This window comes from Vulpes lagopus, chromosome 11, assembly GCF_018345385.1.
Source record: "Vulpes lagopus strain Blue_001 chromosome 11, ASM1834538v1, whole genome shotgun sequence".
Taxonomy (NCBI): Eukaryota; Metazoa; Chordata; class Mammalia; order Carnivora; family Canidae; genus Vulpes; species Vulpes lagopus.
The window spans coordinates 28840504-28865147 of NC_054834.1; the positions used below are offsets into that span (position 1 = coordinate 28840504).

General features: G+C 51.4%; 1 protein-coding gene across 1 annotated transcript in view; it reads left to right on the plus strand.

The window, feature by feature from the left end:
* Nucleotides 1-24644, plus strand: part of LOC121471526 (nitric oxide synthase 1 adaptor protein) — a 265854-nt gene that overhangs the window by 214815 nt on the left and 26395 nt on the right. The window contains exon 5 of the mRNA XM_041722342.1: nucleotides 20856-20964. Coding sequence (XP_041578276.1) covers nucleotides 20856-20964 — 109 coding nt within the window. The remainder of the gene's footprint in view (nucleotides 1-20855; nucleotides 20965-24644) is intronic.

The window sequence follows — 24644 nt, forward strand, 5'->3', positions numbered from 1 at the left end:
GTGTGTTTAAAAATTGGACTTTTAATCTAATTTTTGGTCACAGATCGACTTAAAGTATTACAAAAGCAATGATAACTTATACATATATTTATTATGCTAGGATGTTTAGGTACCTACATTTTATTTGGGGAAAAAAAAAAACAGAATAATCCAGATTTTTTTTTTACTCATTCTTTATTTCTGCAGTTCTTGCTATTTTATTTTTCAGCCTCAATACGAGAATTTACATATGTTGTTGTTACGTGAGGTATAACTTATCTGAACTCATTATTCAGAATGCTCGATTTTTTTATTTTATTATTATTTTTTTTTAATGAATCAGAGTCCAGTAGGGAAGTACGCACTGAGAGTGTCAAGGCCTAAGGAAGTTGTTCTCAAATTTGGACCTACACCTTTGCAGCTGAAGCCGGAAAGTAAAAGGTCCAGGCAAGACCCTAGAGTAGTCATTAGCCAGCCCAGGTGTGGCTTATAAGTCAAGAGTTTTTGGGACCCCAGGAGCATCTATGAGCCAGAGCAGAATTGCAGATGGGACAGGGGCAGAGGTCTGTGGAAGGCTGTTGACTCTTCCTGGCTGTTGCCTTCTAGTTAGCTGAGAAGCTTCTGACCAGGGGCCTGGATCTGAGGGTGTTCAGCAGGGCTGGTGGTTATGAAGGGGAGCCAGATGTGGCGCACAGCAGAGCAAGACCACGTGAGGCTGGCCGGTACCCGGATGTCCAGTTCTTCTCGCTCTAGCCAGGGATGACCCTTCAGAGCATGGTTGCTCCTGCTCATTTTACACCTCCCAGATCCCACACAGGTTTCTCTCGTGAGCAGTCCTACACCATGGCTCTACAGAAAAGGGAATGTTGACTTTTAGCTTAGCAGAGCTGACCCAGTATAAAGCCATCACGCTGGGGTGTGACAGCTTAACTGTCCCTCTGAGCTTTTGGTTAAGTAACTTTAATAAGAACATTTTCATCCAAGTCACTGACATGATAAGGGTGTTGAATGGAACAGGACTAGGCCTAAAAAATGAAGGCTTTGTGTTTAATTTTTCCTTATTTCACATTTTACTTCCCTGGTTAACATGCTTATTTTACCCTTTCTGCTTTAATCAGCATGCTTTTTTTTTTTTTTTTTTAAGTTAAAAAATAGCACAGGAGTAGTTGTACCATTATAGAAGTCTGTGCTTTTGAAGTTCAGTTCTGCCTTGGTTTCTTTTCAGTCTTATTGGGCACTGAAAGAATGATCAGTCCCCCAAAGATTTCTGACTCTAGTGGCCAGAACCACAAATGACAATCCTTCTTTTGAACCAAAGGAAATAGATTAATTAACCTGAAGTCTTCCGGAGCTAGACTGGAAGTAGTTCTCTGGTGTTGAGTGTAGAGGATCAAACCAAGTAGGGTCCCCATTGGGTGTCCAGCCAGTCCTCAGAAATGTCATTAATTAACGTGCAAGCAGTTGGCGAGATCAGACACTAGAAGAAGCACGTTCTGGTTTAGGGCCCTCCTCATTGAGCCACGCTTTGATTTTGAGCAAGTCAGAGGTAAATTATTCAGGGCTAGCTGGGGAAGGGAGGAAAGGCTGCATGGAGAGCTCTGATGTGTATTGTTTGTCGTGCTGGGCACCGAGGAAAGCAGTGGTTTATCAGTCTGGGTCCAATCAGAAGACAGAACTCATACAGTGATTTAAACAGAAGAACTATAAAGAATAATTGAGCCGTAACAAAACGTACCTTTAAGCTGCAAAGATCACTCTTGGCACACCTGGGTGGCTTAGTCGGTTAAGCATCTGACCCTTGATTTCAGCTCAGGTTGTGGTTCTCGGGGCTGTGAGATCGAACCCCACGCCGGGCTCCTCACTTAGGGGGAGTCTGCTTGAAGATTCTCTCCCTCCGTCCCTCCCCCCACACGAGCCCATGATCTCTCGCTCTCTCTTTCTCAAAGTAAATAAATCTTAACCGTTCATTTTTTTTTTTAAGTGCCAAAGCTTAGGAAGTATCCTCTCATACTTTGATTTTATGAAAGTGAGGTAGAAAAAAAACCCTAGGCAGCACTTCTAAAGACTTGCAAATAAATGAAAAGAGCATCCACCAGTAAAGAGCATAAAGGAAGGAAGAAGCAGGTGGAACATATGGTGACTCCTACAGGAGCAGGTTCACGGGAGGGAGGGGTCAGAGTCTGCCAGTCTCTTGGTGGGGAAAGAAAGGAGAACCGCGGTGCCACAAATTGGAAATTAGCAGTGGAGTCAAACAACTTTACATTCTTAAAAGCAATGATAGTGGCCCTATGAAGGCAGAAGGATGAGGTCCCATGGGGATTAAAATAGAAGGTTTTAAAGATGCACATTATTTTTAAGCATTATTTTTTAATGGAATCAGATACTACCCTAACCTGTAATATACAGGTAGAGTCCCATAATTAGGAGAGAAGATAGACGAGGTAGCAATTACTTGCCCTGTGGTTTTGTAGAGCCAAGAAAGCTCTCAGGATGCCTAAGGGTGGCTCTCCAACATCCAGGCTGTCCCTGCAAAGTCAGACCAAGACCTCCCCGATGGAGACGATTCCACGCTGTAGACTCCCTCCCTTCAAACCTCCAGACGCCCGTGTCCCCACCTCAAACCCCGGCACGCGTTCCCTTCGCTCCATCGCCACTGGAGTATGGCAGGGGGCCCGGGTACCCGAGTCACAGGAGGTCAGAGGAGGATGAGCAGCCCTGGAGCTCACGCACCGAGCTCTCATGTGTGCCCCATGATGGACAAGGGACAGGGTGACTGTCTGGATCTTCCATGTGTCTGTAACATCGAGCCTCTTCCAGGTCCCCGCACAGAAGGTGCTGGAGGGGCCCCTGCTAGATGGTCACCAGGGACCTGGCGGCAGCCTGGCCTGTAGATCTCTCCCAGGCTTCTCCTGTCTTTCCTGGGCCAGCCTGTCTGGGGGATGGGAGTGGCCGTCACCTCTGCGAGTCATGTGTCGCACAGAGATGATGCTCTTATTCTCTCTACTGCCAGAATCTTCCATAGACGCTGCCTCTTCATACATATGCATGAGTGGGAATTATCCAATTTTACGCATGGAGGGGCTTAGGAACTGAGAGAGGAAAGAGCGAATCATTCATGCTTTGGCTTCAGCTCCCCAGGGCTGCTCTGCCGTCCCTTATTCACCCCTGGCATGAATTCCACTGGGGCCACGTCCTGCTCACCCGCTTCTACCTGTGAGCTGTGTACACCTCCCTCTTGCTCAGTGACCCCCATCTCCTGTGGCCTTGCCCCCCGTGGCTCTGGGCCCTGCCCTCCTGTGTTCTGGACCCAGCGTCACTTGTGTCCCCACCGTGGGCCGTGGCCAGCCCTTCCTTCCCCAGCCTCCCCATCTCCCCCGCCTACCCTGAGATCACCTGCCCTGTGCAAGGGCACACCTGCCAACCCTTGGCTCCCTCCCAGGGCCCAGGCCCGTCACCCTGAAGGTCATCGAGGTCTGACTCTGGTTTCCACCGCTTGGCGGAGACCACTTGCTCTGCCTGCTGGTGCAGGCCCTGCAGCTCCACACCCGCCGCCCCTCCTTTCTCCTCTCATTTCGTTTTTTCTGCCTGCCTTTCTATTGCTTTCAATCCTTCGTTAGTCTGATGCCTTCTTTATCTGTTCCTGTCCTTTACCTTTCCTCGGAAGCAGGTTCTGCACTTCAGTCTGCACGCCCCTTCGTGGGCTTGGCACAGGCCCTGGAGCTCGAAGTCTTGGTAAAGACATGGGGTGCGGGGCCCCTGGGTGGCTCAATCGGTTACGCACCTGCCTTCGGTTCAGGTCGTGATCCCGGGGTCCTGGATGGAGCCCCGCGTCAGGCTCCCTACTCAGCGGGGAATCTGTTTCTCCTCCCCCCTTTACCCCTCCCTCCCATGTGCACGCGCTCTCTCTCTCTCCCCCTGCTTCTCAAATAAAAATATTTTAAAAATTTTTAGAAATATTAGATATTAATAAAAATTTAAAAATAATTTTTAATACCACATGGGATGCACTGTGAGTCCCCCCGAGGGCCTGCTGACCCATCACTCCTGATCATTCCTGCGCGGCCTCGGGGCTCTGTGTCACATGCACACGTTCACGTCCAAGACCTACCTCCTCCTCGGTCCTTGCTCCTGTCTCTTCCACTCGGAGGTCACGACGTGCCCCGTGTGGATGCAGAGACACATGAGGCATAGCTGGTCTCTGCAAGGTCCCCACGGTGCCTGCTTCTCTCCGTGACGGTTTTCAGGAAGTGTTCAGAGGAATGTGGTTGAGGCAGTTGTTTTCAAATGACCAAATAATTCATGCTTGTCCCTAAAAATAAAGTGGTGAAGAAGCTTTAGAAAGGAAGACGTCAAATGTTCTTCCTTCAACCCCTGTTTCCTCTAGTCCCGTTCCATATGCAAATATGCAAACACGCTGATGTTTTTCCAAGATCCGGTTTGCTGTGATTCTGCACAGAGTTCTACAATGAGCCTGTTTTTCTCGCAGTCCTATACCAAGGACTTCCTTCCACACCTCTGCTTACAGCCCCCCTGTGACACCTTCGACTCTCAGTTCCAGAGTGACAGTTGACAGAAGGGTTTTAGAGCAACACCCCACATGCAGAGAGACGCGGGCAGGTGGACGGGGGAGAGATTTGTCCAGTGATCAGGACATAGCGCAGACCCGACCACAGGGCTGACAGCAGTTGGAAGCATAGACGGGGCTCAGTCTGTGGGCTGTTTTAGGTCTGGACCATTCAGACTGGTGACCATCTTTACACAGCAGAAATGAGGGAGAAATACCAAGTTTAAGGAGGGTAGTGGGAGGGGCCCGTCCAGTGAGCCCTACTTGAATCTTTGGTAATTTTACGTCTGCCTTTTCCGAGGGCCGTCTACCTCTGGTGAATCCCACTTGATTAAATTCAATCATGGCACAAGAATAGAAAATTGTATCACAGCGTGAAGGCAAGAACCACACGTATTTTGTGCACTACTGTATCCCAGGAGCCTGGAAGGGTCCTTCCTACAGAGTGGGTGCTCCATACATACTACGTGACAAAGTGAGGGCAGGCTGGATCCGCTCGTTTGTCCTAAAATGTTCCGTTCAAACGGCCTTTAAGCTTCCTTATTTTCTTGGTGCCCTGAATTGCAAAGCTGGTGGGTAGTGAAGAGATAACAACGTACAGCAGAAAACCCAAGAGCCACCAGAATGATCAAAGTTAAACCTCCAGATCGGGGTATCTGTGCCAGGCCTTAGAGGACATCTTTTACACAAACGATGGAAACTCCAATTAGGCCAGCATTAGAAAACTTCATGTAATTAAACACTGTCTACCCGGGGGGGCGGGGGGCAGAGTCACCCTGTGGAGAAAGAACCAGGGGAACAGATAAACCAGGCCTGGTCCCAGTTCTAGATCTAAGTGACTGCTTACTTTGAAATTCCATTACTGTTTCATTTTTTCCTCCTTACTTGCATAAAGGGAGTCCAGAAAGGGAATTTGCAAAGTATTGAAGAGGTTCAGATGAGAGAGTGTATGCCAGGTAAAACCAGCACTGCTTCCCTTGACTCCTTGCCCTACCACCAGGTAGACACTGGCCTAGGCATCCATAGGAAGGTCTGATTCTCAGAAGCATGATACGAACCCTACTGAGAATCTGATAAAACTGGTTCTTCTTCCTGGAACAGTACATTCATGGACATACTTGCAGAATTTTGAATTTGTGGGCGCTTCATGTACCACTGAGTCCTGTGATTTATCATCTCCAAGCTAAGATCCACTGGTGCCAATAATCGTTTAGTTATCTTGAATATTTTGCTTCTCGAGCCGGGAAGGTTTATCACTGGACGTCCTCCAGTAGGAGTAGGGGGAAAAAGAATCTAGCTTGCTTAATCATTTAATGTTTGAATGATTAGTGGAGTTCATTTTGTCAGCACAAGAGGCATTGCATCTTGTTTAGAGGAGCCATGGTCTTTAAAACAAACCAATCTTGTATCAGTGGGTTTCAGATCACATAAAGGGAGAGGATTTGCATAGGAGTCTCTGTGGTACTGTAGGTGTTTTGGGATTCACATGGATGCGGGAGTGTTGGTATACGGTCTGTGTTTGACACTGGGATGGAAGGGCCATTGGGTGACCAGTCTGAACTCCAAAGGCAAGTAAAGACTGCTCTTGGTCTGGAACCATAGCCCTTGTCTGACCAGCCCTAATAGCCTCCAGGATTGTAGTCAGACTCTGTCCCTGCTCATCCCATGGTGGTCACTTGGGCATTCTACACCACACACCTGTCTAGATGCTCTGTGTCCTGCCCTGCCCCTTGATCCTGGCTGGGAAGCCCTCTTGGCTCCCTCTTGCATCTTGGCATGGTTAGGAAGATGATGATGCCCAACTGCTAGGAAGGGTCCAGCCAGTTGTGAGCCTGGGCTGCTTTCCTGCTAGCATGGACCTCCGACCATGGAGATGAGGATGAATGGGAGGCCCCCCCCCCCCCCCGCCCCGAGGGTTATCCATAGCGTTCAGGAAATAAGGGATGAGAAAAGCTGAGTTGTCTGCAAGTGTCCACACCCTTAATTGGGAGACCCTGAGAGCAGCTGTGGGGGAGTGTCAGCCTTTCCCAATGGCTGGTGGCAGACATGATCAAGCCATGATTGGTCAAATCTGCTGGGTTCGGGAACCTGTCTGTCAAGTTTTTGAATAAGAATTCTAAGGTTTATTTTGAATACTACATCTACCAGGAATTCTTTCCTGCTTTAAAAAAAAAAAGATGTTATTTATTTATTCATGAGAGACACAGAGAAAGGCAGAGACACAGGCAGAGGGAGAAGCAGGGAGCCCGATGCAGGACTCCATCCTGGAACCCTAGGATCATGACCTGAAATGAAAGCAGATGCTCAACCACTGAGCCCACCCAGTTGTCCCTCTCCTGCTTTCAACCCCACTCCCTCGGTGGAGATCTGATTTCCATTTCTTCCTTGGACCCCAGGGCTATATAGTCCTTAAGTTCATCCCAGTACTGTTGGTATTTATCTGTCTTCTGGTTTATAGTAGGAGCTACTCTTACTCATCTTTATGTCCTATCGACTGCTGCCTTGCACATAATTGTGCTCAATACATATTTATTAAATCAGATTGTTTTCTTGTTAAATCTTTGCAAAATTCTCAGGAAGAGGGTACATTTATTCTGTGGACTTTTACCTAGGATTTGATGGGATGGATGGATGGATGGATGGATGGATGAACCAACCAACCAGTCTGCAGGCATTTGTTGAGCACTGAATGCCACTCATGTGTGAAGGTATTTGGGGAGGGGATAAAAATGTGAGCCTTAACATCAAGAATATATATATATATATATATATATATATATATATATATATATATATATATATATATTTAAGATTTTATTTATTCATGAGAGACACAGAGAGGTAGAGACACAAGCAGAGGGAGAAGCAGGCTCCATGCAGGGAGCCCGATGTGAGACTCGATCCCGGGTCTCCAGGATCACGCCCTGGGCTGAAGGCAGACGCTCAACCACTGAGCCACCCAGGGGTCCAGAGAATATATGTTCTAATAGGAGATAGTGACCAGCGCACAGGTGACTATTCAAAAGGCAACATTGAGTTGGGAGCGAACACACAAGAGGTCATGTGACCTTGCTTAGTGCCGCTCAGGGACCAGGCCAAACCTCTCTTCGTGCTGTGGGATTAACCACAAATCAAGGCCACCTTTAAAAATATACTCCCTCCTTCCTCAAGTTGGCCGGAGATGCCAGCCCTGTCCTGTTGCTGCTGCACAGTCAGCTCCTTGCTGGACGGGCCAGTCCTCTTTTTCTGAGCGTTATCTTGACCTTTGAGTCTATGTCTCGTCCAGTTTGTTGCACTTTTTTTGCTGATAATTCATAACCACCCAAAGGCGGGTGGGAGAAATGAAACCATAATAAACAGTGGATGTGTTCATCTTGGTTTTAACAGCGGCCTCAAAAAAAAGGGGGGGTTTGGGAGGGGAAGAACAAGAACAGCCACAGAAGAGAATCTCTCTTGGGTGCCACCTGCACGTGAGCTCGTCGCTGCTCATTGTGGCCCGTTAGCACTTCGTCGCTGGGGGGTCCCGACTGCTGGAGAAGTGGGGGGGTATCGTAGGCGCGTTTCCTTCCTGGAGTGGCCCCCAGGCAGTCGGCCAGTGGTCTGACCTGCTCTGCTATCCTGACACCCAAGGGCTGATGAAAATATACATATGCGTGTGCACACACATGGGCATGCATGTGCACACACGTAAACACAAACATCTCTCTTGTAAGTTTTTTTGGTGTGGTGGTGTTTTGTTTTAAATATCAAGAGCTAAACCCAAATCCCTGCCAATCTCCTTTGTTCACTGATGGGAAGGACAAAGCCCTAAGGAAACAATTAAGCCCGTCAGATGCCATAGCTGAGAGGAGTCTGACAGGCTGAGTGTAAGAGAGGAGCTGCTAGTGCTCAGAAACCGGGTCCCAGGAGAACCCCCAGTGGCCCTGGCCAGGCCTCCCCCTGGGATTTCCAGGAGCCCCTCCCCTGGGGCCGTGAGCCCAGGATGAATCCGCACACATCTCTGCTCCCAGAAGACTGCAGCGGACTTTTCTGGACTTTTTCTGGCTGCACGTGCTGTCCTTTGCGTCCAGGTCCCCCTCTGGCAGGTGTCCTCGCCCTATACAGAGGGAAGGAATTAATCGGCAGGTAAATCGCAGGTGGGAGCAGTTAAATCAGCCTTTGCTTTACTGGGATGCTTGACTGGAAAAAAAAAAAAAAAAAGGAGAAGAAGAAGGGAGAAGAGGAAACCTCTCACGGAGCCCTTGCCTCGGCCACAGACTCCTATGCACGCGCAGGCCACCGGGACACCCCGCCTCCAAGGGAGAGGGGACAAGCCTGGGCAGGCCTGGCCCTGGGAGCCTCCTCCCTGCGGGCCCCGGACCGCGGACCCCGCCGTCCGGTCTGGGTCTCGAGACCTCATTTTCCCTCTATTTCCCCCCAGATCTGGAGGCTATTTGTTTTTTTCTTTTTTTCTTTCTTCCTTTTTTTAAGCCTATAAATAGGCTCCGGTTTTGCCATCCTAAAAAGAAAAGGTGCTCCCGAAGTGAAGCAGGCCTCTTATCCTGTCCTTTCCCCGCCAGGCCCGCAGGGTGGTTGTGTCCAAAACCTCCACCGCCTCCTGGAGGCCCTCCTCCTGCATTCCTCCTCTATCTCCTGGTCTTCTCCTGCTGGTTCAGTTTTGTTTTGTCCCCCCACCCCCACCCCGACTCCTCTCTGCTAACAGCTGCATCTCTTCTGTCCCCCCTGCTCCTGCTTCCCACACCGCAGCCGCCCTCTGTGTTCTGGGGGCCGCGGAGTCTGTGCACACACACACCCACCCCCGGATCCCTTCTCTCTGTGGTCTCACCACCAGGCTCTCCGAGTGCCCTGGTGGCCCGTCAGTGTGACATGTGCAGAACCCACAGCACGTCACTGTGCCCTCAGCTTCTCGTGTTTCTGCGGCCCTTGATCTGGTTGGCATTTGGTGCCCCCACCCCAGCAGCCAAGTCCCCCAGGTCCCCCGTCTTCACCCTCACATCCAGAGAAATGCACGTCCTGCCACCCAGCACCACTGCCACCGCCCTAGGTAGACCTTCGGCTTTTCCTGCCTGGACTTCGGGCCCATCGGCCTGGTTGCACAGCCCGTGCACTGGCCTAAGAGCAGGCCGTGTCCATCACCCTGCCCTGTGCTTGGCACCTGCCTCACCTAGGCTAGTTCCCATGATGTTTGTGTCTGCAGATGAGAAAACTGGAACTTGACAATTAGGAGACTCACCCAGGGACTTAAAATTGGAAGCAGCAAGACAGACAGTGGAGTCCGGTCCTTCTGCCTGCAAAGCCCCTGGTCTAGATCCCTCTCCCCCCACACCTTCCGTATTGCAGTAGCCTCTCTGGCCTCCCGTCTCCTGCTCGTGTCCTCCTGCAGTCCATCCTCACACCGCCCTGACCGCCAACATGTCAGTCCCCTGTCCCTGCGTGGGCCCCGACCAGTGCCCTGGGCACACAGGTGACGGCTGGGCTCCGCGCAGCAGGTCGTGACCTCCCTCTGCTCTCACCTCCTGGTCCCCTGCGTGTGCTGCTTTCCTGATGCCAAAAGTACACTCTGCTATTTTGTGACTGTGCTTTTTTTTGGGGGGGGGGGGGGAGCATGTGTGCAAGTGGGAAGGGACAGATGGAGGAGGAGAGAGGTTCCCCAGCAGGCTCCACACTCGGTGCAGAGCCCAACACAGCTCAGTCGTGACCTGGGCCGAAACCAAGAGTCGGATGCTAAACCCACTGAGCCACCCAGGCCCCCCCCGCTTTTTTTTGACTGTCTGCCTTTCTGGGTGCAGCTTCCCCTGCAAGGAATATTGTCCCCCACCTCTGTCTGATGGCTAGCTTTCCTTTGCTCGTCTAGACCTGCTCCCCACCAGGCTGAGTGCCCGCAGAAGCCGGCTGTGTGTCCCATTGGGAGCGTCACAAGGGCTCCTAATGGTGGCCTGTGGCTCAGCCTCCAGGTGCTGGCAGCCAGCCACCCACTACCCAGCTTCTCGGGCCTGGGGTCCCTCGGAACCACGCTGCCCGCCCCCTCACTGCTCTCTGCCCTCACCTTTGTAAGTAGCTCCTTAGTAAGCACACCTTGGATGACTCCAATTATCTGTTTCCTGCCAGGACCCAGCCTGACGCATCCCCCCCACCCCCGCCACCTCCCAGGCATTCAAGGTGCTGCTCAAGACAGCAGGTCCCCTGAGTGCCCCTCCTCCGGGGCTGGAGCTCTGCTCACGGCTTGTGCTCCCTCGCTGCTGAGCCCTCAGTGCCCCTGCAGGACCGACTGTGGACCAGGCTCTGTTCTGCACCCCCGAGACAGTCTGGGGTGGAGAGGGGAGGGAGTGGGTAGAGGGGTAGAGGAGGAACGCATTTCTTGGAAAGAAATCAGGTCACGCTACCCTCCACCCCAAGTGCCCTGGGGTAGTGGGGAGATCCCTCAGCAGCTGCCCTGGGTAGTGGGGAAACCAAGGAGGGGAAGAGCTTGCAGCAGCACAGCAGGAAGAAAGACTCCTCAAGCCAGGACCTTCTTCCCTTCCCACCTTCCCCCATCCCCCATGCCCCCACCCTTGGACCTGGCTTCCTCCAGCCTCCCATCTTGCCCCTTCCCCACACTTCCAAAGGGAAAACCGAAGACTATTAAAAAGTGGCTGGAGGGCGCCTGGGTGGCTCAGTCAGTGAAGTGTCTGCCTTCAGCTCAGGTCATGATCTCGGGGTCCTGGGATCGAGCCCCTACTCGGGCTCCCTGCTCCTCGGGGAGTCTGCTTCTCCCTCTGCCCCTCCCCTGCTCATGTGCACATGCTCATGCTCATTCTCTCTCTCCCCCTCTCTCTCTGAAATCTTTTTTAAAAAGTGATTGGAAATTGAAATGAGATCGAGTGTATGTCAGTTCTTCCACCCCATTCTGTTCCATGATGTTTGTGGGCTGGAAGTAAAGATCCGTGGTTCCATATAATTAAAAAAAAAAAAAAAAAAGACATTAGATCATGATACGGAGGGAGCTGTGGTAGGACACATTGTCCTGGGGTGCGTGTGAGAGGTAGGGTTGTTGACACCTGCCCCGACCCCACATTCTCTGGTCCTCAAGTCCTGAGAAGGAAGCACCTTCAATGAGCTGAGATTCAGACCTTCTCTGATGTGGAATCAGACGAGCAGGTCAGAGTAATCAGAGAAAGAGAAGCACCTGGTGGTGCCAGCCGGGTTCTCTGAGCCCCAGGGAAGGGGAGTGGGTGCCCTCTCCTCATTTCCCATCAGGCACACGGGGTTCCCACGTGCTGAGCAAGTGATGGTGGGGAGGAGATGAGAGCAGAGGACAGAGTGGGTCGTGGGGTGGATCCCAAGAAGCTCCTGATGGGTCATTTGAGGACTGCCTTTGGAAGAACTAGGATGAGCATTTATAGTATCTCTGGGTTGGTCTATTTGAAGAAACTTGGAAGGTGGGCAGTCGGGGATAGCAGAGAAACCGAGCACCTGTCCCCCGAGTGTCCACTGACCATCTTACCCACGTGAGGATGAATTTATAGGCAACCAGAGAACCAAAGAAGGCCTCAAGGCCTTGGCAAAACAGAGTAAGGAAACGCAGAGTTCCTAGGTGGCATCAGTGTGCCATACCACCATCTTCTAGCTGGGTAGAAAGATAACACTACTAATATGACAACGTAATATTCAGATGATGTGTGACAGTTAGTAATCAGCTAAGTGGACAAGCAGACAATGTGGGAGTTAGGAACCTGGCTAACAGCTGGGGTTCAGACTCTGGCCCAGAGACTATAGTGGGTCGAATTGTCTGCTCGAAAAGATCAGTCCAAGGGGTCACCCTTGATACCCATGACCATGACCTTATTTGGCAAGAGGGGCTTTGTGGATGTAATACAGACAAGGTGAGGTCATAGTGCGCCAGGGTGGGCCCCCAATCTACCTACTGGTGTCCTTATAACAAGAGGGGATTTGGAGAGGGAAACAGAGAGGATGCACAAAGTCGGGGGGGGGCGGGGCATGAAGCCCCAGGGCAGCAGATGTGGTGCAGTGGGAAGCCAGAGAGCCCCCAGGATCGCAGGCAGCCACCGGAAGCCAGGAGAGAGGCATGGAATGGACCCTCCCTCAGAGGAGGAGCCAACTTTGCCAACACCTTGATTTCTGCCCCCCCGACCGCCCCAACTATGAGAGATTAAATTTTGGTTGTTTTAAGCCATCCAGATGTGGTCATTTATGATGACAGCCCTAGGTGACAAACCGACTAGCTGGCTGTGTGATCTTGAGAAACTTGAGCAACCCTTCTGTTCCCTCCTCTCTAAAAGGGTGATAGTCCTAGCACCTACCTCATGAGCTGCTGTGAGGGTTCAATGACTTTTTATATATAAAGCAATTAGAGCATCGCCTGGCACATGGGGGACACACAGCAGATTAGCAAATATTCTGATCAATTTGGGGAAGATTTTTTGAGCCAGGCATCATGCATAAGTCCTTTCATTTGATACTTGATACACGTGACCATCCCATGAACCTCTTCTCGTGCCATTTTGCAGTTGAGGGCACTATGGGGTTGGGGTCTTAAGTGGCTTGAAGTAGCCTCCACTGAGGCTTTGTGGCTCTGTCACCCTTGTTGTAGGAAATCACAGGGACCTCAGGGTACGTAGAGACATGGGAAGGAAGACTGTGAACTTTGGATCATGATTTCTTTTGCATTGGGAAGACAGGTGCCTAACCCATGTCTGCACATACCATTGAAGAAGGGAGGTGTTTCCTGTCTTGAAAGCAAGAGGATCCGTTGTTCACGGGGAAGGGGAGGACTCCCCTCCTTTTCGCTCTGCTCTCTGGCTCTGGAAGGAGAGCGGTTCTTCAGGAAGCTTGAGTGTCCTCAGAAGTGTGGGAAGGACGAGCTGACCCCAGAAGACATGAACACGCCGAATGTGCAAACTCAGCTAACAGATGCGAGATCGGGGAGAGAAAGAATTGGTGGCCTGCGTAAAGCTTGTTTTGTTTTTTAAGATTTCATTTATTTGAGGGACAGAGAGAGAGCACATGTGCACACAAAAGGAAGGGGAGGAGCAGACTCCCCGCTGAGCAGGGAGCCCGACGTGGGGCTCCATCCCAAGACCCCAGGATCATGATTTGAGCTGAAGGCGGATGCTTAACCAACTGAGCCACCGAGGCGCCCCTAACCTTTGGTTTCTGAACGCTGACAGCAGGTGGCAGCTATTTGGGGGAAGTGACCAGCATGGGAGAGACGTTAGCCTTGAAGCCTCCGAGGGAATTTTGGCCAAGGGTTGCTGGCCTGGTGTCAGCCGCATGTCAAGTACCGAACAAGAGGAAATTAGCTTATTGCAGCGCTCGGCGTTTAGAAAGCGCCGTGTGATGCTTTGTGGTTGACTCAAATATAGTAGGGGAGATTTTAGGGGGGACATAGGAAGGAACAGCCGTGGTATGAGCACATACCTGACTCAGATAGGCCGCGGGGCTGCCTTAACTGGACTAGCAGAAGAGAAATGTGTGTTCTCCTGACTCGCACTAGATTTTATTTATTTATTTATTTATTTATTTATTTATTTATTTATTTATAAGATTTTATTTACTCATTCATGAGAGACACACAGAGAGGCAGAGGGAGGAGCAGACTCCTCATGGGGATCCGGATATGGGACTCGATCTCAGGACCCCAGGATGCCCTGAGCCGAAGGCAGATGCTCAAACACTGAGCCACCCAGGCGTCCCTCACACTAGATTTTAAAACTCAGTTGATTGCTCATCTCTTACCCTACGTCTACCGTAGATCACAGGAGCAATTTAGACATTTGTATACTTTTATTCCTTGAAGGAAACCTTAGGAAGGGCTCCATGTTTGCATTTCTCCGCCTGCAGTTGAATGGATGGGCTTGCCAGCCGCTCGAGGTGTCTCCTAGCCCGGGCCCCTGGCTCCCCCAGGCTGCGCCGTTGGGGTGCAGGCCTGTGAGGACGCACAGAACCGTGGACGGTGTGTCCCAGCGCCTGGGACGGCTGTGAAGTAAGCAGACCAGATCCACCAGGGCCTGGGGGACCATTTCATGAGCTCATCCCCATCCCCCCATGCCAGATAGCAGCCCGAGAAAGCATTTGGGGGAGGCAGGCCTCACATTGAGAATGGCTACAGTGAGGGCTGAAGAAGACAGAAACTGAAGGAATTTGTAATAGAAGAGAACCAGCTGATGTGATAAAGAGCCCCGGGGAATTCAGCGGGACGAAAAGATAATCAGACCAAAGCAATAATAAGAGAGAAAAATGATCACCACGAAGGTCAATTTTATCTAAAGATTGAATTAAAAATAAGAAGCATGGAAAAAGTGTGCCGACCAGGGACAGAGGTGCAGAAGTGTGTGATCGCGGCAGGGCTGCTGGGCAGAGGAAGACACCTGCGCTCAGGCCAGACGCCAGGGCTGCTCTGCATCCTTGTGTGGTTCTGCTAGCAGAGCCCAGCGGGCCCCCTCCAAACTACCACCCCACACACAAAACTGCCCCCAAGCCCTCGGAAGTTAACACATTCATTTGGGGGAGGGTGGCTGAGCTTCCTAGGAGAGTCCTTGCTCCTGGGGGCAAGAGTCACCCTGGGTCTTCCCAGGACCAGGCCTTCACGGCTGCACCGTCCTCAGCTGGTTTGATGCAGCGGGGCGGTCCTGGCGTCAGTCCACAGTGCTTGTCACAGTGTGTTTTGTTCTTTCCTCAAGGTCTGGCCTTGAGAAGACCCTGCTGGGGGGGCCTGGCTGGCTCAGCTGGTGGAGCATAGGACTCTTGATCTCAGGGTTATAGGTTCGAGCCCCACACTGGGTGTGGTGATTACTCAAAAATCTTTTTTTTAAAAGAAGATCCCACTGGATTTTGTCTCTGCCATTTGCAAGTTACTTGGTAACTTATCTTTCCAGTCATAGTTCATTTCTCTCTGTCCTGGTGGGGTGTCTCTTAGGTTAGGAATGCCCATACCTTTGGGGCATCAAGAGGAAAATCTGTGCTGCCTTCTGGCTGGAGACACCCCCTCTCTCACCCTCCAGAGAGATGGTGACATTGAGGGAACAGTGATGATTTATCTTTGTTCTTCCACTTGCAGGTTCACAGTTTAAAAATATTTGTACGGCACGTCATGGGGTACAGTCTATTTGCCCATCCACTGTCCCACCCACTCTCTTTGCCCTTCCCAGAACTTTACAACCACCCTGGAAGATATTTTTATTCTCATTCCAAGGATTGGGAGAACAGGAAAAAAACTGCCCAAGGTCCCGATGCTGGGTCTAGACCCTCTGCCCTGGGATTCCGCGCTTTGAGCCGTGGCAGGCGGCCAGCAGGCTGTGAGCAGGACGAGGTGTGGGGCCCTTGTGTGGGACTCCACATCTGTGGGTCTTGCATGGGAGGAGCGTGTATGTAGACTCAGGAATCCTTGCTCATGACTTTTCACCTTCTCTGTAGCCAGTAGTTTACAAAGCCAGCAGGCAGTGCCCAGGGAGATGACAGCAGGACAGAGCCCTAACAGCAGGTTGGGTAGGGGGGTGACCCTGCTGTTTTAGAGGTCATCATATCCAGAGAGAAGGATGGTGACAGTGGGCTGGAGGCTGAGAGGCAGTAAAGGATGAGCACCTGAGGACAGAAGTACAACATAAGTGATTCCAGTTGGTCCCAAAAATGTAAGCCCATGGAGAAAAATCATGCGGCTACCCGTATTTTTATATAGTGTTCCTTAAAAAGTACACAGTGCGACAGAGGTTAAAAGCAAATGTGAGCACAAAGGAGCAGCCACGATGGACCAAGCTATGCTTTGGGTGCAGTGGGCTCTTGGCAAAGGCTGAGGATGAGAGAAATCCCACAGGGGACAGTAGTACAGGACACGGAGAAGCTCCTAAGCCTCACTCTACATCTGTGGATTCCATTTCTCTCTCTCTCTCTTTCTTCAGTAGAGGATTATCTGATATTCAAACTAGAAACACCAGAACATGGGTGACTTAAAGCACAGAATGTTTAGGGGCATCTGGGTGGCTCAGTCGGTGAAGTGTCTGCCTTTGGCTCAGGTCATGATCCCAAGGTCCTGGGATTGAGTCCTGCATCAGGCTCTCTGCTCAGTGGGGAATCTGCTTCTCCCTCTTCCTCTACCCCTCCCTCCTGCTCGTGCTTGAGCATGCTCACGCTCGTGCGCGCGTGCTCTCTCTCTCTCTCATAAATAAAAAATTTTAAAAAAGAAAACCCAATGTTTAAAAATCATGAGGAAACGGGTGTCCCTCCCTTAAGTGTATCTGGGCCTCGGGCACTTGGGTCTTGGGGTCCTAATGAGATTGTACCACTATAAGTCACAATGAGGATGTGAGAAGATGGCCAGAATGAAACATCCATCCCACTTTTTGGGAAGGAGGAAAATCTGGGTCCAGGGATCACACACTAGTGAACTTGTAGAAGAGATCATTAAGCGGATGGTCCACGAGAGCTTGGAAGAGGGAGTAGGATCACTAGGAGCCAGTCCTAACGACGGACCATCCAGGTACACTTAGGAAACCTGCCCCGGGAGCAGTCGTGCAGATCGGCTCTGAGCGTCTAGGTTGACCACGGTGTGCGGCAGCCGTGAGATGTTATAACTACATAAAAAAAAAAAAACACACACTATCAAAGATGCCAGGAACATGACTCAGTTCTGTGGCATTGGAAAGAGTCACTGGAGAGTTGGGGTATGTGCAGAAAAGGTTGATAAGGAAGAGGGAACTCCTATTGACTGGGGCAAGCAACCCGCCGCGTGCTGGGCACTGTGTTAAATGTGTGTGTGTGTGTGTGGGGGGTGTTTTAATACTTAGTACTGCAAAGAGATTGTTAATGTTCCTATTAAATGAGGGAGAAAGGGGTTACATCAATGAAGGAGTTGGCCTGAGGTCAACAGCTGGGAAGTGGAAAATGCTAACACTTGAGCCCAGATCTTTCTCACCCATAGCCCCCAGTGCAAGCACTGGAGCAGTGAGTGATGGAAATGGGTCCGTGCAAGAACTTCGAAAAGAAGAGGTAACATGTCAGCTTAACAGCGAGGGGAGTACATAGAAGGATGGCGGTTGTTTCCAAATACTCAAGGGGTTGCCCTTTGGAAGAAGGATTAGCTTTATTCTCTAAGGCCCCGAAGGGTGGAAGTAGGGCAGTGGTGTGGAGTAATAAGAGCGTTGACTGTTCACGGACCCCTTGCTGCTATAAGCGCCTCTCGCTGCGTGCATTCGTTCTCCAGACCCCAAGGGTGAGGTACAGCGCTATGATCGTCCCCGTGTTGCTGGCCAAGAACCACAGGGAAATGATGACCAGGATCTCCCACCAGTAAGTGCCCGAGCCCGGGCCTAAGATCCGGGTCTGTCCCACACCCGGGCCAGCATTTTTCAACCACCTCCCTCTGCTGCATTCCTGTGGGTAGATCTCGAATCAACGTAAGCGAGAATTGCCAAGTAATGAGAAAGTCCCGAAGAGGGGGTGTTCTATCAGGGAGTGAGTTGTCTGTCGCTGACAGATCCTGAGCGACAGGGACGCCGGGTTGGGTCCAGACCTGATGACCACGCAAGGTGTCTTTGCAATATTCTGTTTTAACTCCTGTGCTCTTGAGAGAAACAAGTTTACTTTAGATTAATAGTCAAGGGGAAGGGGGCGTTGGTGGTGGGCCTGGTGGTTCTTCATTGCTCCGTCAGCCTGAATGATAAGCTCCACATGCAGTGATAAGCTCCACATGCAGTTTCTCCGGGGTCCTGTTTCTATTTCAGTCCTTGGTGGAACAACCCTTAGAAAAGTCTCTTGCGGGGATCCCTGGGTGGCTCGGTGGTTTGGCGCCTGCCTTTGGCCCAGGGCGCAATCCTGGAGACCCCAGATCAAGTCCCACATCGGGCTCCCGGCATGGAGCCTGCTTGTCCCTCTGCCTGTGTCTCTGCCTCTCTCTCTCTCTCTCTCTCTCTCTCTCTCTCTCTATGTCTATCATAAATAAATAAATATAAAAAAGAAGAAAAAAAAAGAAAAGTCTCTTGCTATAGCTTTAAAGCATAACCATTCCATTAGCAGGTGAAAATTACAATCCTATGCGTGTTTTAAAGTAAAAACAAGAAATCTGAAGAACTGTGAAAGGGGAGCAAAACTTCACAAAACCTTAGTAATCATTGTTACTACCATCTCACCGTACAGTGAACCGCTCTGGTATCCCACCTTTGATAATTATACTGAAAGCAGAAAATTGTGATACTTTCTGGAAGCAGGGTCAGGACTGCACCAGGCTTGAAGATGAAGGAGGGGAAAAGGCTTTCCTTAGTCACTGGAGTGCTCGTCTTAGCTTCCCCTCCTGCCTTACCCCCGACACACACAGTCACAGTTCTTAGGAAAACCAGGGTATGGAGAAATAAGGGTTCTTGGAACATGTGTCTCAATCTGGAATTTGGGACCTGCGGCCTTACTCAGTTGGATGATTAATTTGTTGGTGAATGAGGTCACATGACAAAACTTTCTACCACTTGATCCTGTGGGTGGACACTTCTCTAAATCTCCAACTAGCTGACTTTTTTGGTTGGAGGTTATTTATCTTTTTTTTTTTTTTTGGTTATTTACCTTTAATAATGACACATTGGGTCGCAGAGCCATCTCCAAAGAGCCCTGGTCCACGGGGACTGTGTCCGCACACCGGCTGGCCTCACATTTGCTGGAAAGGTGCTTTGTCCACCAAGGGAAAGTTAACCTCCGCTCGCTGCCCTTCCTGGCTGCCTGCCGTGTCCGTCCATCCTGTGGGCCTGCCACTCTGTCATATCCACTCTGTCCTGTTTTCAATCCAGGTCTTGTTCCCTGGGGCATGGTGTGATAATCAAAAACTCGAAAATGGAAGGAGTTTTAGGTATGATTCAGCTGAACTAACTGACCTTACTTCCTCGGGCCTGGGGGTGGAGGGGAGCAGTGAAAAACCAGACCGACGACGTCTCGGGTGCTCACTAATGACAGCACGATGCCTCCTTCCCTCCTCAGCTGGTGTTAGGAATCTTCCGTGGGCCAATTACCGTGCTGGCACTGGGGACACCAGGACGTGGTCCTCTTTCCTTCAGGGAGCCCCAGCGTAAACGTCGTGGTGCAAGGGCTGTGCTGTGGTCACGGGGAGTCCAAGGGGTGCAGCAGCTCCTATTGGGGGGCAGGAAGGCGCTTCTGAACCGAGTCCTGATGGATTCCAAGGGCACGTCGCCATGGTGGCAGCAGCAGGTGTATGTAGGCCAGGACATACGGGGAGAGACAGAAGCGGGAAGGCAGCTGTGCCCAGGAGTTAGGACTTTATGCTGAGGGCAGTAGGGCGCCTTTGAGAAGTTTCTAGAGGGGAAATAGTGAGATGTAGTTTGTGGCTTTAAAAATACCATTTTACTGGCAAGGAGGAGAACGGGTTGGCCACAGGGGCGCTGGGAAGCAGGGAGAGACGCCAGGCGGGTTGCAAAACTCCGGGTGAAAAAGGAGGATCTGTGGGCAGCGGTACCGTGGAGGGGGGATGGAACCACATCTCAAGGCCATGTCACACAGACGGCCGCCAGGACCAGGCAGGGGGGCCCGGGCTGCTCCGGCTTGCAGCTTGCATGGATCCGGGCCCGTTGTCCAGGCCTCGTCTACCAGAGGATCACCAGGACGCTGATTCAGTGGGGGGCACCATAGGCTGGAGAAGCTTCCGAGACGTTCGGCGAGGGACAGTCTCGAAGGACTGCCGGTGGGGGGGTGGGGGGAGTTCCTCAGGCAGCAGGTGCCGAGGAACCATGGTTGGCCATCCCTTCCATGTCCCTTTACTGGAAGCCGCCTTAAACAAGCAGGGCCACCTTGTACCTGCATCATTCACAGTCAGCGGACACACGAGGTGTCCTGACACGAGTGCCCCGCGGCAGGCAGAGACATGCGGTCCCCAAGGGGACCTGGGCTTTCTTGCCAGGACCATCCTCCGTATCCACTTATCTCCCGGTGTCCCTCCTGGGCTCTTGGGGTCCTCGGCGACCATCTCGGTAACAAGGCTCTTGAGGGACCATGTTGGTGAAAGTACGAAGGTACTTCGCTCGTTATTTCGGCTTCTGGGTAGCCCTGCTGGGGACCCTCAGTGGCAAAGTGGCCGCTACGACTGCAGATCCCCTCCTCTCTCCACTAAGTGGCGGCCCAACGTGCGTGGGACCAGGTGAGCCCGCTAGATCTTGGGATGCAAGTCGCCAGGTTGTTCCTGGGGCCCGTTGACAGTGCCGCCTGCTTGTGGCTTCACAGGAAGCCGTGAGCGCCGTCCTCGGCACGTCCTTACACACAGGTTTCCTTGTTGGAGATTCGAACCTAATGCCGTCTTCGATGCCTTTTTCTGTTACTCTTCCCGTAGGATCTTCTATGTCTCTCACGATTCCCAAGACCTGAAGATCTTCAGCTACATCGCTCGAGATGGTGCCAGCAACATCTTCAGGTGTAACGTCTTTAAATCCAAGAAGAAGGTAAAGGGGCAGTCATCGGTCATTTTTTATTTTCCTCTGACACGCGCACACCTGGAGAAGTCTCCACCATGGGATGAGGGCTCTGGAGCGGGACAGGTAGATTGCCCCAGGAGCGATGCTCACCTTGGCGTGTGGTAGGCAAGAAGCACAGCTGTTGACTTGAGTGACCTTTCGTCATGAGTTTGTATATCGATTGGGGGCCTACAAATCATGACACGTGGAGTGGAGTGTGGAGACTCCGGCTGCGAGGCTGGTTGCCCTGGGTGGTTATTTTGGGGAAGGTAACCTTGATGCTTGAGGAAATGCAACTTTGGCAGTTGGGCAGGTGGCTTTTTCTATCACTTCTCCAGGAATTTAGCACAAAACTGGGGTTAGAAACCTGGGGTCTCACCCCCTCCACACGTGCCCACTACGAGAGCCCTGAGGGATGTTATGTGGGTCACTGTCCCCTGTGGGTCTCAGCTCCCTTGTCTGTAAAACAAGGAAGAGAGTCAAAAGCAGAGTTTCCTAAAATGTCTCTTATGAAATATTTACCATCCGATCTGTTCCACGTTAAAACTATCTTTGAATTCGCTTGGAAGTCTTAAAGTTCAAGAAACCCCTTTAACTCTGCTTAACCCAGCGTTTTGCGCACTGATTCAGCCATGGAATTGTGCTTTTGCCATGTAATCTCTGTAATACCCTGCGAACTATTTTCCCCAGAGAAGGGATTTTGGAAAACGCTTTATTTGTGCCTCTGAGATTCCATTCAAGTCTGCCGTCCTAGTCACAGACCCACCAAGCGCAGCTTTCTGTGAGGACGACTTCCGAATCCCTTCCTGCGTACCCCTTCCTGGATGCTGTGTGACATCATCTACCGTAAAGCATCTTTAATAGATTTGTAGGCACCTTGTCAAGTGGGCATAAGAAGAATAATACGTGACAGGGTCCAGGTTTACCAATATATGCGTCCAGTCCACCCACCCACCCACCTTGTCTTCATAAGGAGGATCCTACTTTGCTGATTTAGCTCCTTCCTCTATGGAGATTGGTGCCCTTGGTCACCTGTTCCCAGGCCTTTTAATGCAAATCATGGAATTTGCATGGAAGGGGCTAGAACTGGAAAGGTAGAAAGGGAATGTGCAAGTTGCCAGACTTCACTGCTAGGTAATACAGCATAGTGGGGTGCAAAGTGTGTAAGTGGGGCTAAGCTGAGCTTCGTATCGGAGAGGAAGAGGCAGTGGGAAAGAGAGAAGAGCCAGAGGGGCTGCGGATGAGCACGTAAGGCTTGGGATGCTGAGAGGCTCTTCCACAGCTTTGCGAGATGCAGGGGATCTGGGAAATGCAAAGCGTCCCTGAGAGTTAAGAACTGGATCATCTGTAATGTGCTTTGACAGGTGCAACCAAAAATTACAATCCCCTTTTAATTCACTTTGAGTGGCCCAGCTGTCCAGCTGACGCCAGGTCCGTCCGGGGCCCGGACCACGTGGGCCTGGGGATTTATGACAGCCACAAATGGCACGTTATCGTTTACCAAGTACTTTAGAATTTCATCTTACTTGATCCTTATAAAACCTCTGTGACGGAGTGAAGACAAGTTAAGTTTCACCCCCCGTGTCTCAGATGAGTAAACGGAAGCTCCGAGAGCCGAAACCACCTGCCCACGGTCCCGTGAATAGGCGCTGGCTAGCGTCTGCGAGACGTGCGGAATGAAAGCACTCTGAGCGGCAAGACCTAGGTAAAGGGTATTTGGTTTGCCTTCAGATTGAGCACAGTGGGGGCGACCCGAGTCAGGGGGCAGCACCCACTGGAACTCTCTCTGACCTCCAACTCAAAGCACAGAATTAAGTTCTTTTTACCCAGTGACAAAGGAGTGACGGTCACCAGGCGCCCTGTCAATTCAGCTTGCCCCCCGTCTCCTGGCTCTCGGAGCTAATTCGGATCTCTGGCTCTTCTATTTCCCGTGTCGCCTTTCCCCTCACCTGCTGAGACTGTAGCTCTGGGAAGAGTGGGTTCTCAGGCCCTTTGCTGGCCTGCAGCCATGCCGCTGAAGGAACGGTGCCCAGACAGCCTGGCCTGTGAGCCCCACTGCTGCTGAGCTATGGGGTGGAAGGGCCGGATTCCCAGCCAATAGAGACGAGTGAGTGGTGCAGGGAAAGCCAGCAGACTTGGGGAGGCGGGGGGCCTGCCTGCAAAGGTTTTGCACACTTCTCCTGGTTAGACTTACCATCTTGTAAGGCACTCTGGGTCTGAGGAGACAGTTAGCTTGGGAAAGAGTTTTAATTGGCCGGTCACAGAGGAATACTTCTGAAGGGAGGAGGGCGGGGGAGAGGGATAGTGTGCCCCGGGGAAATGTGTCCTGCAGGGATGTTTGGGGATAGTTGGAGGTCGACAAGGGAGATCTCTGGACTGGCAGCCAGCAGGCCTAGATGTTCTCCAGAGCCTTCGTGTTGATCATAGTGTAGAAAAACCTCAGAGGAGCTCCACACTGCATCAGGGCTTTGGATGTAGCTGTTCAGACCACGCCATGGCCCCTGTGTGCGGACCCATGGCGTGTTCCCCATGCCAGGCTCCTAAGGAGGCTGTTGCCCTTACCTCCCCGCTGGGGAGCAGGGTTGTCTCCTCCTGTGGGCTGACAGGATGGGTCTGGGGGTCTCCACCTTCCTGCTGGAGGGCCCCTGTGCCTCGCTCCGGCACGATCGTGATTCCGTATCTGGATCCTCACACAGGTGGCTCACGCCCGTGGCCAGTGTGGTTGTCCTCTAAGGCTTCCATCAGGAGCTAGCTAGCCAGAGATGGCAGGAAGGTTGCATACCACCTGCTAGCCCTCTAGGACTCTGGGTTACTCCAGTTCTCGCTTCACATGGAGTCCTCTGTTTCGGTTCCCTGCTATGTGCCTGTGACTCTTCTGAACTCTCTGCATGAGTTACCTTGTTTTGTGCCTGCGGCAGGTGTGGGAGGTAGGTACTCTCCCGCTCTTCGTTTTACAGACCGGAAAACAGACGTTTAAGGGACATAAGTCATAATAAGTGGAACTGAACCCGGAGAGTCTGACTCTTAACCACTCCACTTTACTCTTTTCCATCAGGAATTTGCATAATAAGGAGTAGCTTTGGTCTCCAACAACCTATTTGTGATGACAGTCTACAGCACTTGTCATTTGGGTATGGAGAGCTCCTCAACTCTCAATGACCCAAGTCACTCTGACCTCAATTTTCCTTTTTTCTCTCACTATCTGTGTAGGTCAATATCGACTCCGTTGTGTAGTTGGGGAAGGAGAGGGCCCGAGGGAGTAGGCTGCCATTGGTCACACAGTGAGTCCCCAGGGCCCACTAACCTTAGAACTGGGCTTCCCATCTCCTCGCCCAGGAGCTTGGGCCACTAAACCCTGTTACAGGAAAGTCACAAAAGAAGCCTCTGGACTTGAGCTTCCCCAGCCAGCAAGTAAGATGAAAGGCATCTCAGGAATACAGGTCTTCGTGTGTGAGGTGATCGGATGGATATTCAGGACCAAGTCCTGTGTGTCTGGGAAGGATTGCCAGTATTGTTGGCGGCCTGTGTCTGTGGAAGCGGTGTCTGTCCCAGCATCGTGCAGACGACTGCAAGAACGGAAGGCTGGCAGTGGGTCTTTCCCTCGCCCAGAGCATCCAGTGGAGACATTTCCCAGCACCACGGCATTCTGTTTCCCCTCCTTGGGGAGG